At 41.4% G+C, this 20055-nt stretch overlaps 1 protein-coding gene across 1 annotated transcript in view; it reads right to left on the bottom strand.

The window, feature by feature from the left end:
- DIAPH2 (diaphanous related formin 2) overlaps positions 1 to 20055 on the bottom strand; it is a 327319-nt gene that overhangs the window by 289409 nt on the left and 17855 nt on the right. The window contains exons 3-4 of the mRNA XM_063141950.1: positions 18816 to 18992; positions 15003 to 15107 (exon numbers count right to left, since the gene is read on the bottom strand). Coding sequence (XP_062998020.1) covers positions 15003 to 15107; positions 18816 to 18992 — 282 coding nt within the window. The remainder of the gene's footprint in view (positions 1 to 15002; positions 15108 to 18815; positions 18993 to 20055) is intronic.

A 20055-nucleotide genomic window follows, 5' to 3' on the forward strand; every position in this document is an offset into this window, starting at 1 on the left:
GCCCATAACCCAATGAACCTGGGAGGGCGGAGAGAGAAACGTCCAATTAAAATAATTTTTATTGACATTCAAAATAATCAAATAAATTGGCAGACTGATCTATGTGGGATATAGAAAAGAAAACTATATTTTAAAGGAAGAGTTATGAGACCCACAAAAGGCAGCTGGACAGACTCAAAGTCAAATTAATGGCAATGCTAATTATAGCAATACAGGGTTGCACAGGAAATGTTCGTTCCAAATTATAGCTGTAGAAGCAAGCTATAATTTTTTTGTTTTGTAATTATATCACAACCATTAACAGCAGTTCTCTAGAATTAATTATCCATAGATTTAAAACTAAACATCAATCCTTGTGCACGTCTATATGGAGAACAGAATGCCTTTATGTACTATGAGGTTTGACTCCCTTCTATGTACAGCAGGCCCCAAACCACACAGAGTTTCACAACAGCTTCTGAAACATTCTCCAAAGGAATTAAGTATATGTTGTTGGGGGACAGAGGGATAGGGTGGGTCACTTTGGGCATTGAAAGCCCTTTCAACATATTTTAAAAGGGCTCTCTGCATCTTGGCTAATATATGCAGTAATATATCAGATTTATTTCTAAATGTCAGGCTTCATTGCTCTGACAGACCACAGCACCCAGAATTTATTACTTTTGTTTGCTTGTTTCAGCAATAAAACCTTTGGTCATTTGCCAGGCATTTTTCCTGAATGTTGGTCTTATAACATATTTTACTAAAATGTTATTGAGATGTTACCAAGAATCTTTTGGATCATTACACTTAGAGCCACAACTTCTGGATGAAGAAAATTAATTTTACTGCAGTCCACCATTTTATTCCAAATAACTACTTGCTCTATGATGGAACTTTTGAAGCACCAATAATTCTAGTCACAAAGAGGTATGTTCAGAATACTTGAGTCCACTGATTTCACTGAAAGAATTACATATGTGTAAAGGTTTAAATTTGGCTGGATTGTGCCCAATTTTGATAGCTTCACAATGGGAATAATTTTAATTTGAAAATTAAAATTTTGTACCATAGGCAATTAGTACCACATTTCAACAGAAATCAAATCCCATGCTGCATCAAGAAGCAAGGTAGCCAATAAACCTTTATAATCAACTGGTTTACTTTTTTTGGCGGGCGTTGTTTGTTGTTCAAGATAAAGAATAATTTAAACAGCATGTGCACGCAGTTTCTAGCACCAGCTGTCACACATTACTAACCCTAGAAAGCTTGCAATTTGAAGACTTCCACATAGTTGGCTGGAATAGCAGACACCACTTCCTGATGTCCTGCCAGTCACGTACCAAACCAGCACCCCTTTTAATCCAGTAGCTGACTGGCAGGAAAAGACTAGTCATGTCCGTCCTATTTCTCACCTTCTAGAGGGGATTGTTGGCAATAATTGCCTTTTCCTCTAGCATCCCTTGCCTACGTGGACATCCTCTTCACTAATCACTCCCCAGCTGTCATTCAAGACAGTACTGATTAGATTCCAGAAAAGACGGGATATTATTCCTTAGGAGTTGTCACTCATCTTTCAACCACCTCAAGACACTTCAGATGACTGGGCTGACCCTCCAGAAGGCACTTGCTCTATTAGATTGCTCGATGTAGGATTATATAGACCAGTAGTCTAGTGTAGGATTTTATTTCAGTTTTATTATTGTGAATGCTCATTGCTTTTCACCTACTTTCCCCTTTTTATATGTAGTTGGATTCCTGAGCTGGACTGGATTCTTATAACACTAAAGGGTTGTGCTTCTACCAGTTTTAAGTTAATGGAAAATAACAGCAATAGTCTGAAGCTAACTAGTAGGAGATTGGGAGCTTAGCTGCCACTCTCCCAACGGCCAATTAAATAAACTTAAGTCACTAGGAGTCTTGCTGGCCCGTTTTGGATTAAACAAGCAGCAGGTGGTGGCAGGAAGAAAGTAGAAAGGCAAAAAACACATGGCCAATGGGGGTGATATTCAAACAGCAGCACACACACACCCAACACACACCTGTCACACCATCATTCTAGGATAAGTATTCAAGAGGAATAAAACCAAATAGAAATTGTATGCCAGTGACAATTCCAGTATTTCATCATATAAAAAGTGAACACTTTACAATCTTTATTTTGTACTTTTATGCAAACCAACCAACTGCTCAGATTTGAAAGGAAACATGTTCAACTGCAGTGTTTTACAACTACAAATAAGAATGTATTTTGAACCAGCTTTATTCCCAGATTATGTTCCATTCTGAGTGAAGAAATTCATTGCTCGAATTCCATGTTTAGTAATATTAAACTCGGATTGAAACTTCCCATACTCAATTACCCATAATGTTTGAACACAGATTAAAGAAACAGTAAATCTATTCCCATTAAAGGTTATAGACTTTGTTCTGGCTAGTGAGGTCTCTGATTTTTAAAAAGCACGCTTAAGGCCAGCTGCAGTACCAGCAGATCTACTGAGCAAGCCCTCTGACCTGCTGTGCTGGTTCAATGTCCATCTGAATTCACTTTTCACTGAAATCCCTCTTAAAACAGTAATTTAAGGGGAGAAAAGTGAATAAATAGCAAGAGCTATAAACAACCTGCTTTAGCACACATTACAGCTGAGATTTAAATTGTGGCTTCATGTCATGGAATATTTTACCTTGTAAATCTGTTAACAGCAATATTAACTACAAGGAATTAAAATTTCATCAAGACTTCTGATATACAAAAAAAAAACAGTTTATGAGAGAGAGAAAGCATTTCCATCATTCACTACAGTTTGACTATCAGCTTTTGGTGTCTTAAAATTGCACATACCTCTTTGGGATTTCAAAATCACTACCGTTTTTAGAAGCTAACATTGAAAATACCACAATGGAACTGCAGCATCATGGTCAACATCTGATGCAGCAATGCTGAACATTCAAGCTACAAAGAAAATACTTTCAAATGAAACTAATAGGTTCCCTCATTGTACCTTCCTGGGTCCCTAAAGAGATACACCAATATTGTTGCCAGAAATTCAGCAATATGGTTTCTAGAAAGAATATACTTTAGTAACTGGCAACAAAGGGAGGCAAAGTGCCTCTTGCAAATTGCATCAGGGCCATGGGTAGCAAAAGATGGGTAGCTACAAAACATACACACACACAAACACACACACACACTTTTTCATTTCATTAAACCAGGTATTGGAGTTCAAAAGGAGTGCAATTATTTTGACTGTGAAGTAAGAACCAAGAAAGCCATGTTTCACAGGCTACCAAGCCCAGTGAAAATGTGTGGATCCGTACAACATACAGACCCACATTACACCACAACAGCCCAAATATCACAATAAAATGCAATTCACAACTGTTTCACAGTCAGTTCCATCCTCAAACTATAGGACTTTTCATACTGAAGTCATCAGCCATATTCCCAAATGTTGCCCTTCAAGGCTCCAGTTGATTTCAAGAAGCTGTAGATTTGTTTTTAAGAAATTTGGAATAAAAACTTGGCTTTACACTTAATTTCAATGTTCAAAATGTTCATGCCAGAATTACAGTAATATATCTATCTGCTATGTCAGATTAAAAAAACATGCAAGTGGCCAATATAAAGTAAAGCAATGGCAAACAACCTGACCTGCACATTTTTTCTTCTGTTATATCATGCATCTGCAAGTTATGAGGAACTACATTCATACTCACCGGAACTTTACATCCAATAAACTGCATGCAGTGATCAACGGAGAGCAGAGACAGCAAAAAAAAAAAAGAAGTAAAATGAGTAAGCTGAAGCATTTCCCACAACTAGCCATGTGTTTAGTAGTTAGTAACTGTTAAGATATTTAATATAAGACATAGAAAATATTTATAAACAGATCTCCACAATCTGTAAAAGCAGAGAACTCAAACAGCATTTTAACTGTATACATTTATAATATTTTATTATTTAGCTAAGGGTACATTGTATATTAGTGCATGCAAAGACAAGAACCAAAAAATTAATTAGGCATACTTTTTAACAGCTGCAGTCAAAATTATATACTTTGGGAATAGCTTATTAGAGATTTGCGTACTGCAGCAAAAAGCTAAATTCCAGCAGTACTACTTCAACAAAACATTGGCAATTTTATGTTTTAGATGTCCCCCCACTTGAATTAAATAAATTCATCTGAATGTCTAAATGAGAGAATAATGAACCAACAACCCTATGTTCACACCTTTTCTCATACTGGGAAGTTGTTTTTAGGAGAGTTTATGGCAGGGAAGGGGTTGATCTCTTGTATCTCCCTCTTGGTACTAACACCTTAAGACATGGCATAATAAGGCACCATCAAGGCACCAACGAATAGAAAATGTAGAAATAGGCAAGTAGTAATAGGGAGTTAATTATCCACAACCTCATAGGCAATCCAATCCTATTCTGGCTGTGGCTCTTATGGCACAAGCAGATACAGCTTCTACATAAAGTTGCACTGTGTGCTAATAGCTAGTAGTATGATAGTGCACAAAGGCCAAATGGGTTAGCCCAGACACCTTATTCACCACATCTTCCACAGGTTGCATAGTACAACTGAACCAGTTACTTCTGCTTCTTAAACCTAGAGAATTGTCATAAGCACCAGCACTTGCAGATCTTCTGCCAACGACCTTTGAAGAGCAGACCACAAAATAATGTTAGTAAATCCACTGAACTCTTGAGTAGAACAGTATTTCTGCTCAAGGTGAACTTTTAAGGTGGGATGTTGAATGTCACACCCGAGAGCCAAATCTGGTCCTACACAGTTCCGCAAACGGCCCCACACATTTGCTTAACCAATGGTCGTTGGTGGCTTCCTGGCTTTTGCATTTTGTTTCCCATTATAAAAGGTTGAAATACCTTTAAAGCTTATCTAATGGCACTGAGAGCTTTCAGCTAAACTATGCTGGTGTTTTGAAAATGCCCTTTTGGTTTTTGGTCCCACTCCCTTTTGGTTTCATTCCAGTTCCAGGTGGCTTCTCCAAAACAGAATTCAGCTCTCTGCTGAAAGGGGTTTGACACTCCTACCTTAGGATATGAACCCACACTTATAGTTCCATCCCGTACTAGGTTTTAAAAACCTTCATGACTAGGGACCACAGCCATGTAGAGGAAGAAATGCAGAAAGCTGCATGTCTACATATGCCTGATTTTCAAAACCCAAGGCCCTACTCAAATGTCTACAGTGTCTCTTCCCTCTGTCCCCTCCCACATTACACAAGCAGGCCAGGAATTTTAGGACTATTGACATGGACACATTCAGTTCACAATTCCTTCCCCCATGCCACTGTGAAAAAAGGGCTGCTTCACTTCAGAGACTTTTCAGTTTATTAACCTGCAGTCCTAATATAGTGATTTGAGAAAAGAGGCCTGGCAAAATGTCCTTTGGTGTCCCTTCACATCCCTCTCTGGTGGGCTTAACTGCTGGCACCTATAGTACCACAGTCTGTATTAGGAAACTAGACTGGGCTATGGGGGCCACTATTTTAACTTCGCACAATGTCAAGAGTGACACTGTATCAGGAGCACTATGGGCATTAAAATGATGCATAGGTTGCAGACCAGCCATCAAGCAGCCTGGTAGTTATCCATGGTAGTTATTTGTCTAGATTTTTTCTACATTTGTCTCTCAGCCACTAGCCTGGATAGCATGATCAGCACAGCTTGAATACGCCACAATGGCTTGTTTAAACCAATGATGTGCTGGTTCATGCCAGATACCATTGGCCTAATTACTTATCTGGGCACAACTCGTTAGGTGAGCCAAACCCAGACGGCATGGCTTGTCTGAGGGGGAAACAACCCTCAAATAACACAGCAACAGGCCAAGTTTAAGCCCCATGATTATGCAAAACAAGCCACTGTATCAAGCCTATAGTAAAAACTGATAGCAAGCGTACTGCACATCATAACCCGATATTCCTTTGGTTTTGAAACAGCACCATAGCCAGTCTGTAAGATATAGCTTCAGAGAAACTTTACAGCTGATCCTTTGCAAGAAACATTGCCTATTAAAGTCTGATACCTAGAGGTGGCTGGATTCTATGGGTATATAGGGTGCTAGTCCTACCACCATCTCTCCCCCTTCAACAGTCTCTATCTACTTACAAGTAGCACACACACCATACATTTTCCCATCTCTCTGCAGCCAGCTGTGTCATTTCGTGCAGCAACTGGCACTGCCTACCAATTTCCTGATGCCCTTATTATTATTATTATTTATTTATTTATTTATTTATTTATTTATATAGCACCATCAATGTACATGGTGCTGTAGAGTAAAACAGTAAATAGCAAGACCCTGCCGCAAAGGCTTACATTCTAATAAAATCATAATAAAACAATAAGGAGGGGAAGAGAATGCAAACAGGCACAGGGTAGGGTAAACAGGCACTGGGTAGGGTAAAACAGAGTAACATTTTGTACCTTAGAACAGAGTAACATTTTGAGCATGCCTAGCGGGTTCGCACGCTCATAACATTCCCCATAGTTCTAAGGGCAGCAACTGGCCTTAAGGATTTAGACATAGGCAGCGAGGCGAAGCATCATAGGAGAATACTCTGCCTCACTCCCATATATTGTCTTGATCCACCTCCACAGAGCCAATCAGGACCAAGCATTTTGCATAAAAAGGGACAATGATGATGGGTACCATTGACCAATCCTCTGTCAGAGCTTGCATAGAGCAAATTAATGGTGAGACAATCTGAAGAAGCTGCTTTTCTGCTGCTCAGATCAGAACATGGTAGGGAGAGAGGAAGCCGCTCAGATACTTGATCTAATTCTCTATGCCTGAATTGCAGATGAATATTTTATTAACATTTTGTCTGAGGTTATCTTGCCCAACACAAACAGGACCCAAAGACTGTTGTTGTTGTTTTTAAAAAATTAACCTTAGCAATGATACTCCTAAAGTCCAAACAAAATACAACACAGTCTATAATCTATAATTTCTTTTAATGAAGCTGTGAATTGCATGATTGCATTACACTGAGCAAGATGTAATGCCTTCAAATCTGAATTTTTAAAGCAACATCCATGAAATCTGATTTAAAAATAAAACAATTGCAATTACCTACATTTCCATTTGGCAGTTAAAAGAAATGCAGGTTGCTTACCTGTAACTGTAGTTCTTCGAGTGGTCATCTATGCATTCACACATATGGGCTTTGCGCCTGCGCAGAGACCAGACCGGAACCTTCTCTAGCTGAGTGGAACGTTTTTGGCGGGAACCCCTCCCCCCACGCTACCGCGCATGTCCATGGGGTTCCCGCCCTTACCTCAGTTTACAGGAGTCCGACGTTGTGCCCCCATAAACATGAGTGTAAATAAAGTAAAGTACATTCCACAATAAAACAGTGTCATTTGTAAGTCTCACACCACCAAGTGGGGATGGTGGGTGGGTTGTGTGAATGCATAGATGACCACTCGAAGAACTACAGTTACAGGTAAGCAACCTGCATTTCTTCTTCGTGGTCTCTATGCATCACACATATGGGCGAATAGCGAGCTGACATACCTTTGGAGGTGGGTTGGTGCATCATCTGAAGATCTCTGAAAGCACTGTCCTCCCAAATGAGCAGTCCTGCCTCGCACGGGTGTCCAAACTGTAGTGCTTGACAAACGTGGATGGAGTGGACCACGTTGCGGCTCTACAGACTTCAGTCAGTGGAACACCTCTGGTGAAAGCCACCGACGTTGAAACAGCTCTGGTGGAATGAGCTGTTACAGGTTTCACTAACTCTAATTTAGCAATAGAGTAGGCCAATTCTATTGTCTCCACTATCCAGCGTGACAGTCGTTGGCAGGAGACAGGGAGTCCCTTAGAAGGCTCACCATAACAAATAAACAGTTGCTTTGTCTTTCTAAATGTCTCTGTCCTGTCTTTGTAAAAAGCAAGAGCCCTTCTTACATCCAGAGTATGCAAAGAAGACTCAAGAGGTGTAGTTGGATTAGGAAAGAAAGCAGGTAAAGAAATATGCTGGGACAGATGAAAAGTAGACACTACCTTAGGCAGGAAGGCTGGGTCTGTGCGTAGCACAACCTTGTCCTTATGAAAGATAGTGTATGGAACATCTATCCTAAGAGCTTTAAGCTCACTTGCACGTCTTGCTGATGTGATGGCTACTAAAAAGACAGTCTTTAAAGTAAGCAGCCTAAGGTCTGTCGAAGCCATGGGCTCGAAGGGCTTGCGTGTCAATGCTTGCAGCACAACTGACAGGCTCCAAGGCGGCACGATAGTCTTCACAGTCGGTATCGTGTTCTTCAGACCTTTCAGAAATTTCTTGGTTGTTGGATGGGTAAAAGGTGTAAAACCATCCACACCCCGGTGAAAAGATGTAATCGCAGCAAGGTGAACCCTGATGGATGCGAGCTTAAGTCCCTGCTGGAAAAGTGTCAATAAATAATTAAGGATGAAGGGTAAGTGGCAAGATTCTGGTGTTTGATCTTGTACTGAAGCAAAGTTCCGAAATCTTTGCCACTTTGCTGCATAAGTTTTCCTAGTGGAAGGCTTTAGTGCTGCCAATATAATGTGATCCACAGTCAAAGTTCTAGTTGCAGAGGAGGAGTTGTTGTTATCCTCCATGCAGTCATCTTGAGGGTCGACAGATCTGCGTGTCGAACCCTGCCCTGGTGTCGAGACAGTAGCTTCGGTGTCGACGGGAGCCTGATGTAATCCCCTCTCGATAACCGAAGAGCGTGTGAGAACCACGTCTGTCGAGGCCACCACGGCGTGATCAGGATGCAATCGGAGTTGTCCATCTGGATCTTGGCTATCACTCTTGTCAACAGTGGAAAGGGAGGAAACATGTACAGGAGATTTCCTCTCCAAGTTCTGGTGAAAGCGTCTCCTAGAGAGCGCTTTCCTCTTCCTGCCCTGCTGCAAAACTTGGCGCAGACTGCGTTGTCCTCGGTAGCGAAGACATCGACAACAGGGCGGCCCCAGTACCGAAAAAGGCTTTCCCGCACTTCGACGTCGAGCTCCCACTCGTGGTCGACATGGAAGGATCTGCTGAGAGAGTCCGCAAAGACGTTCTCCTTGCCGGCTACATGGATCGCAGTCAGGTAAGTCCTTCTCTTTATGCACCAGTTCCATATCCTGAGTGCAGAACGGTTCAGGGGGTGTGATCTTGTTCCACCCTGCCTGTTGATGTATGCCACTACAGTAGTATTGTCTGTCGCGATCAAGACATTCTTGCCCTCGATCATCTGTGCGAATGCTTTTACTGCATTTTCTACTGCCAGGAGTTCGAGATGGTTGATGTGATGCTCCCTCTGTGATCGAGGCCAACGACCCTGAGAGGTTAAGGAGCTGCAATGGGCTCCCCATCCTTCTAAGGATGCATCCGTCGTGATCGTTACCGAAGGCGCCTGTTGTTGGAATGGAACGCCTTCGAGAAGAGTCGACATCGAGAACCACCATTTCAGCGATGCCCTGACTTGCTTCGGTAACGAAAGGTAAGTTCGTCGAGCATTGAGCCTGAGATCGAAAGTTCTTAAAAACCAGGCCTGCAATACCCTCATTCTGAGTCTTGCAAACCTGATGACTGCCGTAGTGGCTGCCATCAGGCCTAATAGTCTCTGGACTGTCCAAGCCGATACTTTCCGCCGGCTCTCGATGTCGATGGCTAACTGCTGCAAGGTGTTTGCCCTGGTTAAAGGTAAGTATGCTCTCCCGTCTCGAGAGGATAGGGTTACCCCTATGAAGTCCAATCTCTGCTGTGGAGTCAAAATGGACTTTTCGTGGTTGACCCACAGCCCCAACGAGTCCAACAGGTTGAGGGTGGTTAGTATATCCGACTGGAGCGCCTCGCTGCTGTCCGCTACGAGAAGCCAATCGTCCAGGTACGGATAAACACAAATGCCTTTCTGCCTTAGGTGGGCGCATACCACCGCCATGACCTTCGTGAAGACTCTCGGTGCCGTGGCCAACCCGAACGGAAGAACGGTGAACTGGTACTGGGATGCACCGATCGAAAACCGCAGGTAAGCTTGATGCGACTTCCTGATGGAAATGTGGAAGTACGCATCCTTCAGATCCACCACTGCGAACCAAACTCCTTCTTGTAGAAGCTGCAAAATTGAAGTAACCGTTGTCATACGGAACTTCTTCGGGATGATGAACTTGTTCAGTTGTCTTAAGTCCATGATCGGTCGAAGACCTCCATCTTTCTTCGGGACCGTGAAGTAACGGGAGAAAAAACCTTGGTTGATTTCCTCTGTAGGTACAGGAGAGATGGCTCCTTTCGATAGCAAGGTCTGTACCTCGAGTAGCAGAGGAGGGGATGGAGTCGTTACTTTCACGCCGGAAAAAGGAGGAAGGGCATCGAGCTCGATGGCATAGCCCGAATTGATGATAGTGAGCACCCAGGAGTCCGATGTTATTGACTCCCATTGATGGTAATGGGGTGCTAGGCGGTTCGCAAAAGGGGGTGGATCTGGAGCCGAGGAGTCAAACCCGCTGCTTCTTAGAGAAGTCGGGCTGACGTTTTTCCTGTTGGAAACGGCTCTGATAAGGCCGTTTCCTTTGAAGTTGTTGCTGCTGCTGCCTTGGTTGCTGGTATTGGGGCCGTTGTTGTTGTGGAAGAGGTCTTATCCATCTTTTCTGTCGGTATTGAGTCTGTGGAGGAGGAGCAGTAAACCCCATCTTTTTAGCTGTTGTTCTCGCCTTGTAGATAGAGTCCAGCGTCTCGTCGGTCTTTGTATTAAATAGACCTTCGCCATCGAATGGCATGCTCTCTATCCTCCATTTCGTTTCTTGAGTAAGATTGGCTGATCTGAGCCAAGCGTGCCTCCTCAAAGAAATGGCCCCCATCATCGACTTTGAGTGGCAATCCACCTGGTGTCGAGCGGTAGATAATTGCTGCCTTGCTATGGCTGTCGCTTCATTCTGAAATACTCTCGCGAGCTCCTTCTTATCCTCCGGAAGATGTTCGCATAGAGAACCCATCTTTTCCCAAAGGAAAATCTGATATCTCGCCATAGTTGCCTCGTACGCCGATGCTCTGATGCCCAAAGATGAGGACGAGTAAACTCTCCTGCCAGTTTGGTCCAATTTTCTCCCCTCTCTGTCGACAGGTGCAGAATGAGTCTTTTGTGACTGTCCCTGTGCCGATTCCACTACAATTGAATTCGGCTTAGGATGCTGAAGCAAAAATTGTGCATCCTCTTCCTTAACTTTATAGAGTGTCTCCAATCTCTTTGATGTTGCCTGTGTCACTGCCGGGGTTTTCCATGACAGTTGAGCCGTTTGTTTCAAGGCTTGAGGAACAGGAATGGCCAAACGTTGGTTCGTTGTCGACTGAAACACATCATAAATTGGGTCGACTACCGATTCATCTGTTTCCTGTATGTCAAGTCCCAATGCTTTGGACATCCTAAGCATATGGTCCGAAAAACGTACCATATCGTCCGAAGGCGAGGATGGATCGGCATCTTCGATTGCATCGTCTGGTGAAGGAGCAGCTGGGGCAACTGAATGTTGAGATTCAGAATCAGAAGGATAGCTATCCTCTGGTGATGATAACGTCACCACTTGCAGACCATGTTGTTCGTCTTGCGGCAGCACAGTAACGGATGCAGCAGATGGTATTGCTTGCTGTGCACGGTGTCGAGGCGTCGATACCGTCGACATTAACTGAGCGGATGGAGAAGGCAGAGGCAACTGGCAGACTCTTGTTGTTGGAGGAGGTTGTGCATAATAACCTTCCTGCTGGTAGTAACCTTGATCCCCTTGAAAATATTGTTGAGGACGGTATCTTTCCCAGTCATAATATCTAGACTGGGAATCAGAGTACTGCGATGCCCTGTCCCAATCTGTTCTTGAGGTCCGTCTCGGGGAAGGCTGTACGAGTTCTTGCGGCCTCATAGGTTGCCGAGCGGACGTTACCGACACTGAATCCCGAATTTCACCCTCTGATAAACTTGGAGGGCATGTCGGTACCGTGGCCGTCGGTACTGACATAGATCTTGGTACCGAAGGTGACCTCGGTATCGAAGTGGTCGGTACGGCAGGAGGCGTGGAATGGCTCTTGGCCGATTCCCGATGTCGAGGTGACGGTACGGTGGATTTCTCCACATCCCTCTTTTTCTTCTTCTTCTTTTCCTTCTCCGGCTCAGAAGAAGATATCAGAGTTCTGGCTGTTTTAGGGATTGTCTTAGCCATAGAACTCGATAAAGACCGACCAGGCGTGAGGGGTATCTCAGCCCTATTTGCTCTGGTCTGCACTTCAGTGCTATGGTCTGACGGTTTCTCCGCAACAGTCTTTGTAACTGCCGTTTTACGGGCAACAGACTTATGAACCGCCGTTCTTTCCATCGAAGGGGCCTCTGTGGCCTTGAGAGCCTTCTCCCAAAGTACGGAGCGGAGTCGGTCTGCTCGGTGTTTTCTGGTTTGTTTGGTAAAAGACATACAATGGTGGCAGGTCTCTACCACATGTCCCTCTCCCAAACAGATAATGCACAAAGAATGGCCGTCAGACGGAGGGAGCTTAGCTCCGCACTTGACGCACTTTCTAAATGGTGCTTTGATTGCCATAAAGGCCTCACACGACCGAAGTCGCTGAGGAGAAATCTAACTACAAAAATCTTTTTTTTTTTTTTTTTTTTTATATAGATAAAGAGAGAAAAAGGACGAAAAAGAAGAAAAGGTAAGTTAGAAAAGTATTTTAAATAGATCAACAGAGAAAACGCTAGAGGTAAAGTTTTTCGGTCTAGGCACAACGGCGGACGACGAAGAACTAAGGTAAGGGCGGGAACCCCATGGACATGCGCGGTAGCGTGGGGGGAGGGGTTCCCGCCAAAAACGTTCCACTCAGCTAGAGAAGGTTCCGGTCTGGTCTCTGCGCAGGCGCAAAGCCCATATGTGTGATGCATAGAGACCACGAAGAAGAACAAGTAAAACATGTTACTGCAAATAAATGTAGTTATATGTGTTTTAAGTTTATTTATTGCTACACTGCTTCATGTTATCAACTATGTATTTATGGTTCTTTGCAAGTCCTCTCCCATCTGCTCTACATTTATAAACAAAGTGGGCAAACACAAATATAATCTCATTTACTACTTCATTTTAATACAACACATGATTATTCATGTACTGTTATCTGCATTTTGCATTCTGTTTTAGTTATTTGGAATGATTATATTTCTGCCTTTAGGTATTTGAAAAATAGTACTGAATATGCAGGCTTGTGTTTCCCAAAGCACTTCACTATGAACAATAATCTGAGTACAAAACTCAGTAAAGATTCATTGGAATTTCAAAGTAAAACCCCATGCAACATGTAATTCTACTGAAATTAGCCTGGTGGCAAATTTCACTTATCACATGAAACATATTTCTGCCCTTGGAAAGCAAGGCAAATTAGAAAACTTGCAGCTAGTCTGTCCTGGTAGTGCGTTAATGTGCAGCTTAAGTAGATATTCAGCAGCAGCTTGTAAAAAGTGCCATAAAAGCCAAAGGAACAAATGAATTAGAAGTTCAGGTGTTTCCCTGCAACTGCTACATGTGTTTTTAAAGGAAGTGTATCCTGTGCAAAAGAAGCTATTCCTTACAAAAACACACACACAATAGCATTGGATTAAAGCTGAAATCCTAAATACCTATACTTGGAAGTAATCTCACAAAGTAGTGTCACTCACTTCTCTAAGTAATGTATTCAGTGATAAAGGTGTCAGTTTGCCCATACACACACCAGATTTTTTTGACAAATGCTCTTACTCTAACTGCTATACTGGAAGTCACAAATTCATTTCTTTCTGTTATAGGAACAGCAAATATGTAGACAGCTTAGGCCCAGAGAAAAACAAAATACTTCCTCACTCTTCTATTAAGGCAGAACCTCAGCACAATAACATTTCACCTAAAAAGGGTGCCATAGCTCAGTGGTAGAGCACCTACTTTGCACACAGAAGGTCCCAGGTTCAATCCTGGCTTGGCCAGGTAGGGCTAGGAAAGAATCATGTCTGAAACCCTGGGAAGCTGCTGCCAGTCAGTGTTCATAGTACTGAGCTAGATGACCAACAATCTGACTCCATGCAAGGCAGCTTCTTATGTTCTTACAAACATGTTATGAGTACTCTTGATGCTTGTCAAAAGCCAATCTGCAAGCAGTAATCATAGTATTTTTAGGAATTTGACACACATAGGGTATAGCACTTTCATTCTTGGAATATGACTAGAACAAAGCCAAGAATATAAATCACTTGCTTAACTGTACATATTGTCCTAAACCTCTGAAAAACAGCCAGTTATTTCATAGGAAGGAAAGCTTCAAAGTAGAATTCTACACATCCAATCCACGCCACTTGTTTAGGTCACTGAAATAAATTAACACTAGATCTTCATGTGCTAATTGTTTGCCATTATTCTGTATCAGAGAATAATTGGTCAAGTTCAAAGAACCCTTAAAGCATGAGCAACAAGGGTTGTCCTTGTTGCATCAGATAATTTAGTAAAATACTCCTATTAGGCAGTAAGTGGAACTGCCCTTGGAATGAATGAATTTGAAAGCCACACTGCATGCTCAGAAGTGACAACGTGGCTCTTTGATACCAGCCTTTATTTTCAATAGTACTGAACGCAGGACATCAGTCGGTAGCAAATATTATGGTCTGAAAGTTCAGATACTTTTGTACCTTGTTTTAAAAGTGCTATCAGCATCTCCAGGTTTGTGCTATTAACCATGAAATGGATACTGTGAAAAGCCTTGATGATTATTCTGCAGCAGTGGATTTAGGATACTTATTGGTTTACAGTAAAGACAGCATCATGTTTCAGATTACCAAGCAGTTGTGAGATATGTAATACATTCTAATTAAGGCTTTTATCCATCGTTCAAGGCATTTTAAAGGATTTTATGAAGAAAGCTTTGTAAGCACTCTAGGAAGGATAAATTGAAGCAGAAATCTGAAGATTTAAGTTGAAAACTGCAGATGATGTTAAGAGTATTAGCCTGACCTATCTTTTGGGGGGAAGCTTCCTACTTACAGATTTGGCAGTTGCAGAAATGTACTGGACAACCATCTCGCGTTTTGTGGTCAAGTCCTTATTCCGTAAAGGAGCTTTTCGTTCTTCATTCAGGTTCATGTCTTCCTGTAAATAAATAGGCATAACATTACCAAGATTGGATTATTATTGCATAGTTTTAGCTAATCTTCGTGACTACAGATGCTAAGAATTGCTCTACATTTAGAGAGAGCAGGGATGACTGGTTTACTTCCGACAGGCTATTTTACATCATTATCCTAAGCTATCAGTTTATAGGAGTAGTTTTAATTCATACCTCAAACTCTTTTCATTTACAGTTGGTGGGTGGGTGGGATTACACACATACACAAAGCTGAGCAACAGAATTAGCATGCTCACACTGGTTGAGGATATAGTACAATGCATAGCTTGTTTGCAATCTGTTTTTCAAGGAATAAGCAACTGGTTTGAGTGACATATGTCACCGAACAGTATCTCAAATAGCATTATGGCTTTTCTTCTAATATAGAATTGTTGGGAATTGTAAGGATAAAAAGGCACATCTCCGGGACAGTTAGTGCCAAGTCTTTTGGTTATGTGTTTATAATGAACTACCCTGGGGTTTGGTTTTTTACTAAACTTTCACAGAAATTATTCATTCCCAGAATTAAGACACTGAAAAGGAGTTACAAATGAGGAACAAGATCCAGATTCATGTGGTCACTAGAGTATGTATCAATTGTTCTTCCAAGTGTTTTGTTCTAAGCAGATGCCCATAGTGAAATCTCAAATTTTTAACCATGTTAATTTACAAAGCAGCTGGGGGAAGTTGTGTGAGAGATGCATAAAGGTAGTTTACTGTTGGGGTATGTATTCCACCCCTACCTGCTCAGGCTCTAAGTTCTCTACCAAATCACCAAATTGCTGTTTTGAACACTGGAGAGTTTAAAAAGCAGTTTAAGAGTTCCATGGTGTCACTAACTATTAAATATTGCCCACATCCAGTACTCTCCGTATCTTGGGACATTCACTGGACATGAAAAAAAATTGGTAATATTCCCTTGTAATGGTCAACAGCCTCCACATTAGGTGTTTTTATTGTCTATCTGTGTATACACAATCACAGCCTGAACTTCAAGTTTTAAGAGCTGCTTAGACTAGGATACAACCTTCATACTTAAGTAGTCCATCCAAACCACAACATTGTAGCATTTATTAACTAAACAAGGTCAGAATCTGTATTTCCAGATATCCACCATTCATAGGGGTGTTGAGAGGGCAGATACATGCATTTGTTTTTAGGATATTCTGCTTCTTCAGCTTTGCACTATGCAAACAGAAAATAAGTGAAGTGGAATATGGAAGTGCAAAGAATTGTATTCCAATTGACTTTCAGAGAAGAGCTTGCACTTTAGTTAAGGAGAAACAAGTCTGCTATTTGCATAAATCATCAAGTCAAACAGTATGATGAATTGCCTAAATAATTAATTGCAGATTAAAACATGGCATTTCTACTACATTATGGCAAGTTAACATGGTAAAGTGAGTTGGCATAGCTCCTTCTTCAAGAGCCTTCCACTTTGGCATTTCCAGTAAGGAAGCAAGTACTGCTCTGTCCCAGGATGACTAGATAAAGAAATTACATTATTGCCATCTCAAAACTAGAATTATACCTAGCTTTCATGTTTGCATAGGTGGCTTGTAGTTTTTTAAATGTCTGAAATAGCAAGTACAGCAAATTACACTAAAATAAAAAACAAAAAAGTCTTGTGGCACCTTAAAGTCTAACAAATGTATTACGGCATTAAGTGTGATATTTAGATACAGGTGTCTACCCATGGCTGGTGGTGGGTGAAGTGAGGTTTGAGGGAAATGAAATGTGGAAAATACTTTTGAAGATACTTTCTGGATCAGATCAAAGGTTTATTGAATCCAACATTCTGTTCCCACCATGGCCTCCCAGATGGCAAGTTCACAACCAAGACATGAGTGCAGCAACATGCTGCTCCCCATGTTCCCCAGCAACTGATATTCAGAAGCATGCCATTTCTAAAACGGGAAGCAACATATAGCCAATGATATTCTTATCCTCCATAAATTGGTCTTTTAAAGCTCTCCATGTTTATGGCTATCACTACATCTTGTGGAAGCAAATTTCAGTTTGACTGTTTGCTATGAGAAGAAACACTTCCATTTATCTATCCTGAATCTCCCACCAACCAGCTTAATTGGATAAACCTGAACTCTAGTATTAAGAGAGGGAGAAAATATTTCCCTATCCACTTTCTCCACATCACACATACTTTTATAGACCTCTATCATGTTCCCTCTTATTCATCTCTTTTCTAAGTTTTCCTCATGGGGGAATTATTTTTGGTTGCCTTTTTCTGCACCTTTTTGCACATGTTTGTTTTGAGGTGTGGTAAGTCATTTTATCAACAATGTTCATTCACAAAACAGATGTTGCTGGTAACAAATATCCAATGTAGTGTGATTTTTAAAAAAGCCCTATCCTGATACAGCTAAGGACAACACTTTATGCATCTGATGAAGTAGACTGTAATCAATAAATGCTTATGCCACAGTACATTTGCCACAATAAATTCGTTAGTCTTTATGGGGACAAAGGTCTTTGTTTTTGCTGCAACAGGGTAACGTTTACTAACAGGGACTGGCCGACGAGACCACATTACGCCAGTCCTTTTCCAGCTTCATTGGCTGCCAGTCCAGGTCCGGGCCCGATTCAAAGTGCTGGTATTAACATTTAAAGCCCTAAACGGCTTGGGGCCAGGTTATCTGAAGGAACGCCTCCTCCCGTATGTACCTGCCCGGACCCTAAGGTCATCCTCAGGGGTCCTTCTCTGCGAGCCCCTGCCAAAGGAAGTGAGGCAGGTGGCTACCAGGAGGAGGGCCTTCTCTGCTGTGGAATGAGCTCCCTAAGGAGGTTCGCTTGGCACCTACATTATATGCTTTTAGACGCCAGGTGAAGACCTTTTTATTTTTCCAGCATTTTAAGTCTATAAATAAATTTTAACTTGGTGTTTTAAATTTGTAATCTTGCATTGCTGCTGTTTTTATCTGGTTGAGTTTTTATATTGTATTTTATATTATGGTTTTATACTTTGAATGTTTTTAATTTTTGTGAACCGCCCAGAGAGCTCCGGCTATTGGGCGGTATAGAAATGTAATAAATAAATAAACATAGCTACACCTCTGGAACAGGTTAAAATAAAAAGTATACAGATTATATCAAAGCATCCTTCAGGTCTTCTACAACCTTTCTGCCAAAAATTTCAAGGCTATTCTATGCACTGGAATTTCCATCAGGAAGCAACCGACAGAAGATGGCTTTACCTGGTTGAAGACTTCCATTCAAACAAAATTTTACTTCAAAGTGAGTTTAGTCCAGTACTTGGACTTGGAATATATTACAGTGGCTATAGAGAAGCCATTGAAAATGGTCTCCCTGTGACAATAATACTCCAGCCATAATATGAAAATCCACTCAACCACATGATAAATGCCTTGAGAATCTTCCACCCACCACCCACTCTTGGCAACTGGGAATGTGAAGACCTCACAGGGAAGTAATTTTCAGCAGCATCCCCCATAGCAACTAAAATGTGTTTTCCAGCCCAAATTAAAACTTATGTTGGAGTGCTCACACACAAATTAATCTCATCTCCCTTCATTATTTAATTAGTGTCTTCATGTGAGGATTAATTGTTTTGCTCAGATCAACAACTAATAACTACAAAAACAATGGTAACACAGAAAACTTTCTTTTTGAATTATTCATAATTCATATACATGCCTGAGAAGCAAAAATCTTACCATCATTTTTTCAAAAAGGTCCATAACTTCTTTTTCTGATAAATTCATTGAACGTTCATCAAACAGTGGCTGAGCCACTGGCAATTCATTTATAGAGGGCTGAGAGTCAATGGGGTGTTGAATGAGAAGTTTCTCCTTTTTGACACCTGATTTCCTAAAACTGGTTATTCTGTCACGCTGCAGGAAAAAAAGAAATATTTTCTGTAAGTGTTGTTGTATGAGAGACATTTATTAATTACTTCACATGCTAAGACAACACCAATATTCATGCCAAAGTTAGTTAAGCCATACATTTCCGAGACTGTACTCCAAGAGCTCTTTTCATCTAACTACAGATTTTGTTACATTCAAAAATTGTATCTTTCTACACAAAAGTACAGCCTACAATTCATGCTTTTAAAACAGATGCAATGTTAGGCCCCAAAATATCACTTGCTTAGAATCAGGGCTGCATTTAGTCTTTTTGTATGTTCGGAGTCTCTACAGTTTGTACAACTGACTTAAATTTCAAGCGAATAAAGCTAAGTTCTAAATCTGCATGAATTATATTAACTGAGCAAAAGCTTATTGTGCATAAATGTCTCCAAGTCATAAGGAAAAGCAGGAAACCTCACTAGATTTCACCAGACATTGCCCTGGTCTCCCAAACCAAGACAATGGTTTGGGCCTTTAAGCTGGAAACCAGCCTCATTTATAAAAATAAAAACTAAGATTGAAGACGCTCAGTTCTATATTCAACACTAGATTCCACATTTGTGTAATATATTCACAGAATGACAGTGTACATGCAGCCCTGCCTGGTAGGATATGCATACACCATATCCTAGTAGGAGCATCTAATTCTCCACAAACTGGAGGATTTTTAGACTGGCAAAGCCATGAATTAGCTTATGTTGTTCATGAGAGGCTTGAGGCATCTTAAAAGTCATTACAGGGCTTAAGTACAGTCTCTTTTTTAGTGTTCATCATTATACAAACAAGTTAGCTGTTATACTGCTTCCAGAAAGACCTTTTGCAAGCTTAACAGGCATTAGTTGATAGTAACACTAAGAGGCTCAATTCTGCAGATAGAATGGTTTAGTCAAGTTCTTCTCCCTTTCAGCAGTGCTTGCATATTAGTACAAAAGAACAGGCTCTACTTCAGCGCCTCCTGATCGTATCCTGTATAACAAGGGCCGGGGGAAGAAAAGAATGCTGGACGCTCCTAGGGGAGGCAAGGAAGATATTCAGCCTGAAATGA

This window comes from Elgaria multicarinata, chromosome 15, assembly GCF_023053635.1.
Source record: "Elgaria multicarinata webbii isolate HBS135686 ecotype San Diego chromosome 15, rElgMul1.1.pri, whole genome shotgun sequence".
NCBI lineage: Eukaryota > Metazoa > Chordata > Lepidosauria > Squamata > Anguidae > Elgaria > Elgaria multicarinata.